This window comes from Pholcus phalangioides, unplaced genomic scaffold, assembly GCF_987345545.1.
Source record: "Pholcus phalangioides strain wild (caught in Gottingen) unplaced genomic scaffold, Ppha-v1.0 ptg000010l_1, whole genome shotgun sequence".
NCBI lineage: Eukaryota > Metazoa > Arthropoda > Arachnida > Araneae > Pholcidae > Pholcus > Pholcus phalangioides.
The window spans coordinates 8,347,724-8,364,052 of record NW_028301603.1 but is presented as its reverse complement, the minus strand read 5'-3'; the positions used below and the strand labels follow the sequence as shown (position 1 = coordinate 8,364,052).

At 33.4% G+C, this 16,329-nt stretch overlaps 1 protein-coding gene across 1 annotated transcript in view; it reads left to right on the top strand.

Moving 5' to 3' along the window:
* LOC149080840 (ribosomal oxygenase 1-like) overlaps window positions 1–15,419 on the top strand; it is a 28,900-nt gene extending 13,481 nt beyond the window's left edge. Inside the window, exons 10-16 of the mRNA XM_089237507.1 lie at window positions 15–98; window positions 656–736; window positions 1,093–1,234; window positions 2,349–2,466; window positions 7,052–7,238; window positions 9,216–9,318; window positions 14,857–15,419. Coding sequence (XP_089093633.1) covers window positions 15–98; window positions 656–736; window positions 1,093–1,234; window positions 2,349–2,466; window positions 7,052–7,238; window positions 9,216–9,318; window positions 14,857–14,867 — 726 coding nt within the window. The 3' untranslated portion in view covers window positions 14,868–15,419. The remainder of the gene's footprint in view (window positions 1–14; window positions 99–655; window positions 737–1,092; window positions 1,235–2,348; window positions 2,467–7,051; window positions 7,239–9,215; window positions 9,319–14,856) is intronic.
* Window positions 15,420–16,329: the final 910 nt, after the last annotated feature.

Below are 16,329 nucleotides of genomic sequence, written 5' to 3'. Positions count from 1 at the left end.
TTTTCATATTTAAGGCATGTACTTCTGAGTCCCACCATTCTTTGCACATTACAATCTCTACATGTATGAAGAATACCTATGGAGACTTGTTGAAAAAGGTACGCAAGAGATTAATTGTATTTTGCCAAAAAGTGAGTAGGAGAAAAATAATTTTCCGTTAAGAAAGAATCTGTTACATAACATGATAAGTATGCCAGTTCATGGCCTAAAAGTTAATCCTCATTAATCCTTATGTAATCCTCATTGTGCATAAGTTATATATAAATGCATATCACATTTTTTATCCATAATCTACAAACTGAAAAGTTGGTGCATATGAAATATCCAAATAAAGTAGGGTGTCTATGTTAATATGAAATCAATGGAATCACTAAAATTATTTCATGTTTATAGTAATCCATTAGACATGATATTTGTTTTCATATCGATTGGAATTCGGTACATCCAGATCATTGTTAATGAGGGTTTACAGTATTGTAACAATGTGTGCTTGCATGGTTTAGTGTATGTAATTCTCATAATGCTTTATTGTATTTATGTGTGTTTTGTTTTTCATAATGCATGCATTTCTTTAGTTAATTTGATTTTGTGCATTAATTTAAACTTATCCATTTTTCCCCTTTATAATTGTAGTTTTTCTTTATTACTCCTGTAGGCCATGATAGATGCAATAGATTCTGCTATGGAAAGTGATGTCCGATTCAGGGAATCATTACCAAGAAACTATTTGAACCATGTTTGTTTATTACTTTTACTAATTTTTTCATTGTTGTTACTTGTGTTAATTTTTTTAAAGTTTCTATAACAACTGTCTGTTTCTGTTCTTGCGCTCTTAGCTAGATGATTTCTATTTTTGGAGTTCCATTGCGGATTGGAAGGTCATTGCATCGAAAGAAAAAACATATAGGGGTTATTCGTTATATGAAAGCATTCTGGCTTTATCCTACCAGTCGTTACAATGTAGTGGTTGCTATAATGTGGGGTCGTTATAACGAGTGTCAACTGTATTTGTTAATTGAAATTTTCTTTGAAGAGGAATATTTTTCTTAGTTACTTCATTATAGGTAATTGCTTTTTGCATCCAATTCTCAGGAGGATTCCTATAAAGATGAGGTATTCAAAAAGGCGACAGGTTTGATTAGTTGCTTATTTGAGAATGTGAACATTGATCATGGTATCAATTTGATGGCCAGAGAATTTATTCATTCATCGCTACCTCCTTGCCTCACTGATAGTAAGTCTTTAGTTAGATTTTTTTAAATATGGCATGCAAATCAGAATATCTGTTGAGAAAAATTGTATCATAGTAGCTAACATAGCAATGATTCATTCTACAACATCCTCCTTCACATCATCCACAATTCTTTTCAAAGATAAAGTACAGATAAATTTATTTTATATTATTGTATTTTATCTTATTTTATATTGAAATCTAGAATAATTACAGAATGATACAAGAGAGCTTGTGGCTTCACTTTTAAATCCTGCTTGCATCAACACTCAAGAAAAAGGGGAGACAGTCTTTAATTGTCTTGTTCTATGAATGGACTCATGGGGTTCAGAAAGAGGGGGGGCCTAAGTCACACAAGGGTTTTTACATTATTTTCCTGTTTTCAACAGTTTTCAACTGTTATGCATATAATATATGCTTTTAATTTGATCTTTCTTTCATGAATTAAAATAATAAAAGGAGCCTTGAAAAGGCATGGGCCTGGCCACTGAACGTGTTAAGGCGGCCTTGCACACAGTGAAAGTGAACAGTTGGTTGAAATCACAGTACTGTAGATAATACAATTGTACATAGCCTTCTATAGACTAGTCCTCATCTAGGGCAGTTTTGGTACATGTATTAATCGTATTGAAAGATATCGTTTGTTTGTCAAGTCAAAATTTGTTTAGAAATTTTTTTTGCTGGCCTTGCAAAATACTCATAAATCCAGTTAGCACATAGCCAAGGTTGGAAACGCACACACTATATTGTTCAGAAAAACATGCTCTCTTATTCTATGAGAAATGAAAAAGCAACACACAAATAACGAACATAGTTTCATTCATCAAAATGTAACAATTTCGATATTATGTGAGGTCACAGGAGGTGCTCATAGTTTGATTATTTAATTGCATCTGATTTTATTTTATTTTTTTCATAATTAGAAAGTCTTGAAAATTTCATTCTTGGTTGTAATGACAAAATTTTGTGTAATCTTTGATTTCATTATAGCCAAGTTTGTCTATTTATTCAATGTATTCATTAAAGCAAACAATCCATTTCAACCAGAAGCTTTTGAAATATGTCAATGATTTGAAATGCCTTTCATAGTAAAATTCCTTACTGATTTTTTTTAAAGGTGAAAAATCATGTAGTATTCATGGCAATGGTGAGAGATGGGAAAATGGCAAAGTTTGCAATGCCGTTTTGATGGAATTGACTACTGAAATCCGTTGGTTACGGAAACGTGCTGTCAGGTATTACGTACTTCAGAATATTACGGTTTACTAAGCATTTCGCTAATAAATCTAAATCTATTACAGACATGGTGTTTTGTGGATCAGATGAAAATGCCTTTATGAAAGGATTAATCGTCACATTGAGAAGCACTATATAGTTAAAATTTTTGAGGGTTCTTGTTAAAATGTGAACTGTTTCAGGACATTGAGCTCATGTTATGCAGAGTTTATTATGGACAGAGCTCAATGGAATTATTTGAGTTTTTTATGTATAATTTTTGTGATTTTGGTTTGATGTTATTCATGTATAATTTTATTTTTAATTCTCTTTTATATTAAATTTATATAACAATCATATTAACCACTTACGATGGTATATGCCATTGCTGTTTAGTGGTACAATACTACATCAATTACAAACGAGAACATAACAAAAAAATTAATAAACATCCAGCAGCAGTAAACATGACACTAAAAACCAAGCCGAGATTCAATTGCTAAGCTGTTGTCATTCTACAACTTGTTATAACAATAATATCAATAAATTAACATCTCTAACATCTTCCTTCCTTTGGGGGGGGGGGGGGACAATAAAATGTCTATAATTTGTGCAAGTGAGTCAACCTGGATAGTGGCTTCACCAGGCGACCTGATATTGTGACAACTTAAAATCCATTATCTTGGGTTGTTTGTGTGATGGTCATACTACCTTTCTCTGCGATGGTGGAGCCTGTACTGGGGTGATGTGGGACCACTTCTTTCTAGCTTGTACTCAGACTCCCAGCATTTCTTATTGGATGCTTGGTTTAATGAATTGCCTGCTTCTCAACATGGAGCCCTCATTTGCACGGATCGCATACATGCACGGGCTGATCTGTTTTGTTATGCAAGCTCCTTCCCAAATCTGTCTATTGTGCAGAGGGTTCTACTGCCACTCTAAAGCTCCTATTACAAAGTTTTTACATGCACACATTTAGTGACCTGGGCGGTGTCAAACCTATATAGTATTTTTTACTATGTTATTTGTAACATGGATGTTACAAAGAATGGAAGTACGGATGGAAGTGAAAAAAAAAAAAAACTTTGAAACCTTCTCTTTCAAATGCGTCAACCCATTTTTGACCGCTTCTTCAATTCATGACCAAATTGCACAATTTTTTTGTATATGATGACTAGTTACATAAATAACATGTTTGAGACGTTTCAACAAATTGGATATTAATTTAGGATGTTTTCCTTTGTAATCAATGTGGACTTTTCACCAGGGTTGTCAAATTTGCTCCCTGGGTTGGATTATTTTGCCTAAAAAACCTGGGTTTTTTGTGGAAAATACGTTTTTTAGGGGGGGGGGGAAATTGTTTTCGAAGAAAATGTGTTACTTTCAGGTTAAAATTTTATTTTGAGGTTAGTTTATGTACTCCAAAAATATCATTTTTTTTAGGTAAGCATTTAGGTTCAAGATTCATGTATTAAAATAAAATATGTTACAAAAACCGCAAGCAGAAAATGTGCGTAACCATGGACCTTAATTTAACAAATATACCTGATATATAATATATCCACAGAAATTATTGCTTATTTATAATACACAATATTTTTTCACACACACACAAATCCTTCTACAAATAAATTGAAGCCTCTGTGAAGAAGTAAATCAGTGTATGTAAAATATATTTACATGTTTGCATTGCTTTTTATAAGTTTTATACAGGTACATCAGACTTTCATAACTGAAATATCAAGAGACAAAATTATCTCATAACGAAAAGAAAATAACTTTGTGGGATTCTTGAATTGAACACCTTCAAGTGAAACAGAACAAAAAGTATAGTTTTTCTCCGAAAATAAGACCTAACTAGAAAATAATCCTTAGCTTGATTTTTCAAAATGCTCATAATATAAGCCAGACCCTGAAAATTGACCTGTTAAAATCATCAACCAGATGAAGGCATTCTGTAGGTCTATTGCTATACATGACAGGTTGTCTTGTATAAAGTGATATTAATATACATGAATGAATGAACGCCAGGTCTCTGCCACCAGACTTATCCCATTACAGAGATCTCTTTCAGCTCAGCTTTGTGGCAGAGTCTGGAACAAAGTATGTGCACCTAATAGTCTGAGCATGTATCTAGTGTTGATGTGAGTGTATCTAGTGTATGATTTTTCAGTGCCGCCATCTATACTTCAAATTGTGAATGCAGTGTAATGATTGAATATTTGTAGCATTGTGGGCCTGTTGCTCTCTGTGGCAAGACTTTTTAATGGAGAGATTGGCTCGCATTCGCGCCTCGCTGTTGGGAACCACAGAAAACCAACTTCGGCCGAATACCACTGTAGTGCCAGTGGGGTTCAAAGCCAGATCCTGATATTAATATACAATGTTATTGACATTTGTATTTAATGATAATTAAAGTTATTCTGTAGTTGTAAGTTCCCAAACATGGCTAATTTGGACAAGTGGAAAACACCTCCCGAGTAATGAATTCTCAGAATGACTGCTATCTCCTCCTCCTAACCAGATAGTTTTTAATTATTACTGCTCTCTTAAGAATATTTCAGAATTTAATTTAATGAAGCAGGGATATTCTTCAACAGTGAGGAATTCAAGAAAAAGAGAAGCATGCGACTTTACCTCCTGAAAGTTTGGGTTCGATTTAAAAAAACACTTTATGGTTCTGGTTACATAGCTAAAGGTTTTATTTTTGATGGATCAGGACACTTTTGGATACATTTTCTTCGGGGTTTGAAAATTTTGGAGGGAAAAAAATTCAGGCACCATCCTGATTTCTGAGAATTTTCATTATCCTAATTAATTCATTTTACCACAAACAATCTTCTTGCTACAGTTCTGCATACAACTCAAGGTTCAGATACAATTATGCAGAAGTGCGTGTGTTTATGTGTGAAAAATTATTCCTTTCTTGTGTGGTCAATTTTATTAATCAAATACATAGTTTAACATGCACCAAAAATTTATATTTAGACATAATGTAAGAGATATACACAAAGGATGTACATACGTTTAAATTAGATATTTTTAGGTGGTGGGGGAAAAAGGAAATTCAATTTTGTCCAAAAACCCAGGTTCCCCCTCCCCCAAAAACACTGGTGTTTTACAACCTGCTTTTCATAGGGGGGGGGGGGAGAATTAATGTGGGGGAAAACACATCATCCATTTTCTAAACATTTATTATGCGCGCAAAATACAATACTATATCAAACATGGAAAAAGAAAAAGTGTCATTTCCAGCCAACCTCCCCAACCACTCATCTCATTGACAATTTTAATCTTTTCATCTTCGTAATCTTATTTATTTTCTTTGTGCTGCAGCGCCATCTACTGATTAGAGAAAAAAAATTATAACTAAAAATACCACACGAATGTAAATTTCCAATCAACTTTATAATATAAACTAATTAAATTAAATGAAAGCAATTAGTAATTATGATTTTGGGAATCCCATGTATTTTGTGACAGGAAAAAAAAAAATTAAGAAAAAACTTTTTTCTATTTTTAAAACATTTATATTTCTGTTCATGGTTAGAAAAAAAAAAAATTTACATTTTTAAAATGATGCCCATGGATAAAATTTCCAAAAATTTCATGTTTTAAATGTCATAAAAATTTGAATTTCTTTGTGGACAAATTTTAAAAAATACTGTGATATTCATTAGACTGTTTAATTGCCATAAATGTTAATTTCATGCAAAAATTTGTATGAAAATTAATTGGAATTTTTTTTTTAACAAAGCATTGTGCAAATGCAACAGTCAAAAATGGATTAAGCTGCTTTGCATTTATCTTTAACACCTTTTTAAATATTTTTTCAAAATGGGTCCAGACTTTTGGAGCACCCTGTATTTTTACTGGAAACAGGTATACTGAAAATCAATATTTATGGTTTTTGATGTGACAATTTGAACTCCTGCAAAAACAATCAAACATCTGGTCATGTGACTGTTTTAGCTAATACTGGCTTCTAATTTTTGACTATCTAGCTCCTGCCCCACAATGATCAGAAAACTTTTGCTTTTGATAACAATGTGATAAAAGTGTCAAGATCCATAAAAGTGCTATATGAATCAAATTTTGATTAACATTAAGCTTCTTTTCCACTTTTGAGCAGTTTAAAATGGTCACTGAAAACATCAAACATCAGTGATAAAACACATTTCTCTCTCATATGTATGTTTGCATACATATAGACTCCATTTCAGGATGTTTTGTAACCACATTTATGCATAATCCCTATTCAATCATTTTGACTGTGACCATTGTTCTAGGGAGAACATTTATTTTACTTTTCAATCAAGAAAACCTGAAATATATATATATAGTTTTATTCTAGAAATTCAAAAATCTCAAGCAAATGAGAAAAGACGTGAAATATCGATTGCCTGAGATTAAACTGTTTAGGTGTAATCACATGTCAAAGTAGCTTTGCAGTTCAAATGAATGCTTCTATCATTCTAGTGTAAATTTTATTTGTCATAATGTGCTATCTTGAATGGATTGCTTCTTAAGTTTAATTGAGGTTGTCAAAAGTATATATATTCAAATAATGTTTTTTGCTTTTGCTCATTTTATTCATATATTTAGACTCGTGAGGGTTGGTCAGGTTCCATACCTTTACCATTCATTTGAAAATAGTCGAAGGTACAGAGAGAAAGAAGCCCAGTACGTGGAACTGGAATGGAGTTTGGTGCCAGCCGTAGAACAGCTGATTGAGATGTATCCACAGTATGTCAGAGTTTATGATTTGGATCTTCCTGATGATGAAGCAAAGGCAAGTTCAAATTACACTAAATAATTTGCAAATTAATTCATAATTTGGAATAAAAGCCAAACTCTGCCTTAATGAACAAAATATCCTGGTTTGCTATGTCCAATAATGTTTCAAAATATGGATTAGCCTCCTTAAAAAATTGTAAAAAAAATATTAGCCACAAGTCATACTCATAAAAACACTTCGGTATAATCATAATTTGGTGAAAAAATGAATATACTGTGAACCCTCCCTGAACAGTCACACGTTTTACAGCCAAATAAAATTTCAACGGAAAGATCCTATTTAAAGTTTGTGCAGTGCATGCTGTTTGACGTAATCACGCCAAACTCTTGGGGGCTTTTTTTTTTTTATAATAATAGGCAATTGATAGTATATCCAAAATAAATAAATACAGAGATGCTCTAATGAGATGAACATAAATCCAGTTTTTTTCAAAACCAAGACTGTTCTAGTTTTTTTTACAAAATATTCAACAGGGCTGTTGCATTCCATTGATTCAATTTTCATTAACTTATCATACTGTTCTAAAACAAAAATCATCGTGGCTGGGAAGAATTTTTTTTTTTTCCCAAGACAATTTTTTTTCTAACAAATTCCCTGGACAGATCATGAAGATCTCTTGGGAATACGTGATGATCATGCTATTTACTTTTTAAAATCACCCATAGTGAGGAGTTATAATAGAGGTGTGTATCCAATGCGGCTTCATATTTAAAAAAAAAAACGTATGTGCTATAGATTTCTTAGTATTTCAGCAGAAGAATTATTAATTTGATCAACCAAAAGATGCTTACCAAGGCCTTATTTTTACATTTCACTTGCCTCTATGATAGGAAGTCTATTGTGTACACGTGAATCATAGCAGCTACAATGGGCCGATGATGACAGTGAGAATGGAGTAAGGAAATGTTTGAGTACAAAATAAAGTTCATATTCTGTGACCTCTACATAATCTGCAGGCTAATAATAACTCATAAGGGGGAATTCTAACACAACTTAAGTTTCAAAATGGGGGGGGGGGTTAACTTTTGATAGAAGACAAGGTAATACGGGCAGACTCACTTATAATGAATATTAAAAATTTTTACATATAAATGAAGTTTTTCCATGTCCTGTGAACTTTGTATTGCTTATCAATGGTATTTTGATTGCTTATAATGAGCATAACCAATTTTCAAACATGGAATTTTCACAAAATTTCCCTCTAATGTTAACTAAATCTTATCTGTAAATTTACCTTTTGGCAACTGATGGGGGTTTTTACAATTTTTTTTTTTCATGCCCTGGGTCCGACTGTATAAACCAAAATCCTGGTAACCGTGAACAAAGTGTTTCCCTATAATAAGGTTAATGTCCTCTCTGTACTTAGCGAAAAAGATAACATCTCATGATTTAAATAAGCTGCTCTACTGTATTTCGAACCCTTTCTTAATGGTCACCCTCAGACACAGATACTATTTTCATAATTCATTCCATTTTGTCAGAACTCTTTGCACAGAAATAAACATTCTGTACATAAAGAAAAATATTACACTTTGCTTATAATGCTCAACAATTGACATCTAGCTTTAACCTTTGATAACGGCATCCAGGATGCGAGGAAATGCATCAGATCCTGCATCATTGTAAAGCTATCACTGGCATTAGCAGATTAATTATTCCATGCTTGATTGGTAAGGGACAATAAACATTCACTGAATATTCTGCTTGTGGATGCGAGTGAATTTATCATAGACGACATGTGTTTAAATTTTTGATTACATTTCTTCTGTATAGGTGAAGAATTGCATATCTAATTTAAAATTCAAAATGCAAGACTGTTGTCCAAAAAACATTGCGACTATTAAAGTTTATAAACTTAGCTGAATTCTCTCTCTCAGGGAAAAACTTGATGTGACCTTCTATTTAATTTTTATTTTGGTGGTTTACATCATTAAAGTGAGCTAACTTTGTTATGGTTTTTATGTGTTTCAGATGAATATAGCCTCACTTTTATATGACAAAGGACTGATTAGAAGTCGAGTTCCAATGACTGCTGAAAGTGATCACGAGACCGAAAGTAATCACGAGAACGAAAGTAAGGAAGATCACTTTATTTGTTGCATGAGGGAAAATTAATTATAAACCAGAATAATTTTGTAATGAATGTAATTATTTCTCAGGAATAAATATATATGAAAATAACCACTTCTTTATGCTAGAAGCACGAATGTGCAATGTCCTTGGAAAAAAAAGAATGTGGGAAAGAATATTTGAATGTTTACTCTACCCATGTTACTCTATGGAAGTTATTTTCCTACAATGTCCTGTAACATGTGTTTCAATAGGAATACGCATTCACGTTTCAGGCAAAACTTGGATAGCAAAGTAAGGTATCCAACAAGCTGATAAAAGTTAAGTGAAAATTTGAACATTCATGCTTCTAGCATGAAGGAGGCAACATACGTTATTTACTTTTCTACACAACCTTTGGATTCTGAAACACATTTCTCCTAACAAATAGGCAGTTTTTAATCTCTTACTTAAAAAACAAGAAAAAAAGAAGAGAAATTTTTGCATGTGTGTGTAGCAAGTTGTGCAAGAAGTTCTGCATTATCATCGAATCACTGTCTTGTCGATGCCTTGCAGGGGGAACCTAAATCTGGACTATAGGAAAGGTGTTATAGAGCAGAGATCTGTCAAAGCTCTCTCAGCTTCTCCGTTGTTAGTGTAGCAGTACGTGGCCTTCAATTGATGAATGGAATGTGTAGCTGCCAACTTTGGAGAATGAGTATTAGGGAGGTTTTCACTAGGATTCAAATTCCACACAAAAATAAATATTCAAGGGATTTTTGAAAAACAATATAGGGATTATTCTTCAATAATACTCAAAATTGCAGGGATGTTTGCCTCATTTTGTAAGCCATCGCAGATTAACACCAGGTCACAGATCATCGCTAACCAGTAGGTTAAAAATTACCTGTGATTTTGAAATAACTTTTTCCCTTGTTGAAAGACTTATTGTGATGAAATTAGAAAATTTCTTGTCTTCCTTAAATTCAAATTTGACACATATAGAAAATTTTGGGCACCATACTGATTTTCTATTCATGGCAACCTTGTGCATAGGGTTTGTCCATCCCTGATGATATAGAACAATGAGTTACTGATAATTTATTGAGTATTTCTTGGTATTCATTTTTAAACCTCTTTGCACTTCAGCCTAGAGCAGAAATACATCTGAGCTCTCTTTTTTTTTTTCATGATTCTCCATTGGTAACCCTATGAATGGGAAAAATTGATTCATATCCCTCTTTACCTCAGCAATATTTATTTTTTCTTATTCACCATGGTTTGATGAGTGAAATATGTATCTGTATGCCAGAGATAAAGAGCACTAAGTGACGAAAATAAAATTTTACAGGAGAGCCGTTTACAATTTTTTTAGAACAGCTTTCTATTGAGCTCGCTTGTTTTATAAATCGAATATCTCTGTTATTCATTGAAATAGGATGTAGTGTCATATACAAAATGTAGAGTGTGATAAAAGTACAAAAATCAATAGCGATATCCAAATATTGAAAATGGACATAGTGCCCTTTACCTCGGGCACACAGATATACAAGGTGATTCAATACTCAACGTACAAACTTTTAGAGGAAGTAGAAAACAAAACGGAATCGCATAGGAATGTATGATTGGAAACCCCAACCAGATCAGCTGGAGGATAAATGGAGATGCAGAAATGCCAAGCCAATAATGGGTGGAAAAACTCTTTATTTTGCAATACTTTACATGAGGACAGCATGTGTACACATTAAGCTTCACAACAAGTGCTCAAAGCTCTTACCATCCACAGTTATGCACCAAAAAAAACTTGTGATACATTCCTATGCAATTCTGTTGTGTGGTTTGGTTTCTACCTCCCCTAAAAGTTTCTACATTTTTTTTAACTTTTTTTTTTTTGAGTTTTGAATCACCCTTTATATATGGAGAAGTGTGGTTGAGAAAGAAAGGGGGAAACAAGAACTGGCTTTTTTCACTCACCTTTGTTCAAAATGTTAAAGATACCCGTTTTTCCAAGATACTGTCAATAGGGTGGAACAAAATTTTTTTTTTCGAAATTGCCATTGTAATAGAATTTAAAATATGCCTTTATGTGAAGAAATGCCATTCCTAATTTTTTTCTCCAAAATTCAAACTTCTTGAGGTTCCTCATCGCCCCTAAAGTTTTAAGCACGTGTGGAATTCTGTAACATGACACCGCGGAGGAGGCTTTCCTATTCCCCTGAACACGTGATTCATTCAGTGAACTAGATGTTTTTCCCTTGTTTTCAGTATTCATCTTACCCCTTAAACTGAGATGGTGTATAGCAGTCAAAATGACGACCAGAAGTTTTTATTGTTGTGACATTTTAGGAAATCCTAAAGAGTGTGATACTCAGGTCTTGCCCACCTATGATGATGTTATGCTTTGTTATTTGCTGACTCGACGCAATATGATGGCACAACAATCAAGAAAAGATCCAGCTATTGCAGACATTCTTGAAATTATTGTGCCAAAGAGAAAATATTTGGAAAACTGCTTCGATTCCTACAGTTTCTCACCAACGGATATGCAAAATTTTCAAAGACTTTTACTGTAAATACAAGAATCTTCAGAAAAATATGAAAGCAAGGAAAGATTCTCAAACTTTCAAGTTGAACTTTTGAAATCTTTTCAGTGTGATGCACAGAAATTATTCAACATTGCAGCATGCAAATGTGATTTTGAACGTTGTAAGTGTTACAAGTTGAGGAAGGGCCCAAATTTCGAGTGAGATTTCTTGCAAGATCAAAGAAGTACATGCAAGATAGCAATTGGTCGAGTAGATGTCCTAACTATGAAGAAATTTAAAAACAATGAACGAAGAAAAATAAAATGTTATCCTGTTTGAAGTCATCTCAAGAAGAAACGGCGGAAACTAGTTCATCAACCACTGAAAACTCATCTATATCCAACGATTCTGAGGAAAAAGAGGCTAGAGGCTATATGAGCCAAAACAAAGTTTACCTTTGAAGTTAGCATTTCCATTTACCAGTACTGAAGCTGGTCCATCAATCGGTACCGAAGCAAGTATTCAATTTGCTTTTGAAGTTCTACCATCATCCTCACAGATGAGAACTAAATTGCCAAATGTTGCTCTTGCTTGTGATAGAATTGGTGTGTCTGATCGATCAGCTCCAATTACTGTGAATGCTGTGCTGGAAGATATTGGGTTATTGACGAAAGAGAGGCCAATATGACAATAGACCGGATGAAAATAAGACGTGAAAGAGCATCACATAGTTCTTTTGCATGATAAAATTCCTAGAACAAAATGTGCGAGGAATATATTTTGATGGTCAAAGACAAAACCTTAGCTAATGTCAAAGAAGGTGATTCTTTCCATAGAAGAACCATATCGGAAGAACACATAACCATATTGCAGGAACCCGGGTCAATTTACTCGGTCACACAACTCCAAAAAGCAGTAGAGCAAGGGATATAAAATCATCAAACCTAGACTTTTTAAGCAAGATTTTGATACGAAAAAATTGATGGTGATCGAATGCAACGGAACTGTTACCAATACTGGTTATAAAAATGGTGTTATCAGATTAATAGAGAAACAAAGAAATAGGCCATCCCTTGCAATGGCTTATTTTTCTTTTTCACTTTAATGAGTTACCTCTAAGGCAGCGGTTCTCAACCTTTTTGACTCGCAGAGCCCTTTCTGGTATATAATGTCTCTGGCAGAGCCCTGTAGGCATATTTTTAATTTATTTATCAAAGTTACTGATTTACTTTTATTATTCAAAAACATTTATATATATTTTTTCAAATTTACAGTTTTTTTTATATTTTTCTGGAGCGGCCGCAGAGCCCATGGAGAGTTCACACGGAGCCCCAGTTGAGAACCGCTGCTCTAAGGCATCTTGTGAAGCATCTAGATGGATGTTTCATCAATCCACACAGACTTCAAGGTGATATCGGAAAAAGTTTGGAAAATTGTGAAATTTAAACCAATCTCTTATAACCTTCCGATAATGGAGTGACAATAGTGATTAAGTGCAGATCAGAGATATCTTGTGGAAATGGTATGTGTGATTTACCTGCTTCGTTATCACATTGTGATCCAGGTAAACTTTCGCATGCTAGGTGGCTAACGGCAGCTAATACTATTTTAAGGTCATACTCTGCTACAGAAAAATGAAATTCTAATCATTTTGACTGAGTACATAACAAAAGTTTACGCACCAATGTGATTTAACATTAAGATAAAGTCATCGTGTGCTGATGGAGCAAGACATTTGTTCAATTTAGTGGAGTTATCCAGGTTTTTACCTAACAAAATATTATGCATCATTGACCCACTTATTCAAAGGAACACTTTCTATGTCCACCCAGAGAATTTATTGCTCTCATTACTATCAGATGAGAATCTCATTTACAAAGAACTGGGAATCAAGAGAATTCTGAAAATTAAAAATGAAGGATTATCAGAAGCAGAAATCCGTACATTCCACGTTCCGAAAATAAACTTTTCTGCTAAGCACTATTCGGAAATAATTGCATGGGATCAAGTGCAAGTAACAGAATCACCTATTATAAAAAATCAGGAAATAGACCCACAAAAATTACCTGAACCTGCTTTTCCCATCTGTACTGAATTTTCCGTGTTCCAATCAGTGGAGCTGGGTGGGAAATGAAGGCGCCACCTATCACTGGTCATCCTGGTAGGTAAAAAACTTGTTTCGGATGTTCCTTTGCCCGGATTCGAACCCATGGGCCTTAATGCTGACCTTCATAGTGGAAGACCAGCATCTTATTACTTGGGCACTAAACATTCTAGTTAATGGATGCATTCACCGACATAAAACAGCAGTGTTCTGAGCTAAATTTTTGTGCTAATCAAAATGTGTTTAATGTGAAAATGTTACTCAAACAAGATTAATAATTTATTTCCACCTTGTAATTGCTTCCAGATACACCTCTCTTTTGCTTTCAGAAAGATTTCGAGGCATTTCATGTGAAATGAATGATTAAGTAGAGAAAATGCATTAAAAAATAAATAAAAAAGAAGCCTCAAACTTTGATGAATGGTTTCTGTGGATACTGTTTGACTTAATACAAAACTGAACTGTCGGGACATTCTAGGAACTTGTTCATCTGACTGCATCTTGCGTGAGAGAGGGAATGAGCTGACTAATACCACTCACATAGCACACCACTTCACACACAGCTTTTGTTTTCACTATGGCTCACGAACCTGACTGCATTATGGTACATAGTGTAAAATTAAAAGATTATTATATGATATTAAGTTTTCCATCTTAAGTTCTCCTTCATGCGATTGTGAAGTTGTTCATCTCAGCCTTCGGTCAGTGTTCATAATTTTTAGTGCTTCTTAATGTTTTATGAAAACTATCTTCAAATTTTTTGGGCAATTTCTGGAATGAATTAAATAATTTTCCATATAAACCTATGGGAAATCACATTTCTGCTAACAAATGTGGTTATGGAATGAATTATCTTCATTAGCCGAGGTATCACATGTTTAAATTTTCTTCTCATCAGCAATTATGTGATTTTCAATCTGGTTTTATTTTGCAGGTGACGTTTGAGAACTAATTTGTGGTAGAATCAATATGTTTGGGGCATTTGTTTTTTCTCATTCATCATGGAAATGTACCAAATCGTTTGTGAAGTAGGAAAGATATTTTTTTTTCTGTAATTATTCGTGTGTAAGTTACATTTGTTGTACATGTGTTAGTTTCTACTTTTACGATAGCTTTATGTTTATAAAGAATGTAAAAAAGTGTTTTTTAAAGACATTTCAAAACAAAATGGACAGTTACTATGAATCTGGTGACATATTTTCGTTAAGGTGTGGTGCATCACATTGTTCAGTATGTGGTTCGTTGAAATGTATCTGCAAGACTAAATTATTTCTGTTTCATTATCTACTGTTTGCAGTTACTAGACAGTAGTTAGCATTTAACATGCTATCATACAAGTTTTTTTAAGGTAAAAAAATATCTTCTCTCATGTTACGATTATGTTATTAAATAACGACATGTGAAAGTTTTGTTTTTAATATTCTCATGTATGGTGTCAATTATGAAGACCCCATGTGCATTTTCTTATGCGATGAATGAAGTGTTAACAAAATAATATTAGATTGCTTTTTTTTTTCATTGTGTCGAATTTGTTCCAATACATTTGCTTTGGTTTTATGACATGGCAAGAGATTGGATAGCTACAGAATCTCTCTGGTTTTCCTTTGAATTTACTCAGGAAAAGACTTTTGTTTTTTCTCTTCCCACCAAAATATAAGTTAATGTCATTGCATAGCTGCCAACTTTAGAGAATTGGATCCAAATTCTTTGTAAAAATAAATATATGAGGGATTTTTCATAAATAATAAAAAATTCTAAGGATTATTACCATTTGTAAAAAAAAAAGTATTGTGCAAGTCATTGTACCAACCATCGCCAACAAGTAGCTTAGCTTAAATATCTGTCATTACTGCTGAAAAATCAAATCATGCCAAAGAATAATAACCACCATTGGGGCTCATAATGGAACATACAGAATTAACATGACATATGGGCAAAGTAGATATAAATCATCTCGCCAATTTCGGATGTCGAAAAACTGAATTGACACTGGCTGTGTTTTTTTTTCTAATTTTTGTCTTTTTCCCCCAAAAATGAAATTCAGTGAAACCTGTATGGAATGGGACGTCAATAGACTGAAATAATATTTTATTTTAGACAGATTCCCGTTTTATAAAGCCGCTAATGAAAGCACTAATCATTGAACAAACTGTATTTTGATTCCATTTCAGACAGGTTTCACTGTACTTTGTTATTTGACACAATGGCAACAATTTACATTACGCTTGCCATGCCATTTTGAGGATTAAAAATGAGAGCAACATTCTTTTTTCCTGAGTAAATTCTTTGGCAATAATTTCCCCCCCCCCCCCCACAAAAGTACCATACATAGGTGCGTATAAGCAGAGTTTTCTTTGTTCAAAAAATATGCTGTCATGGGTGAGGGATGCAAGGACATGGGTTTAAA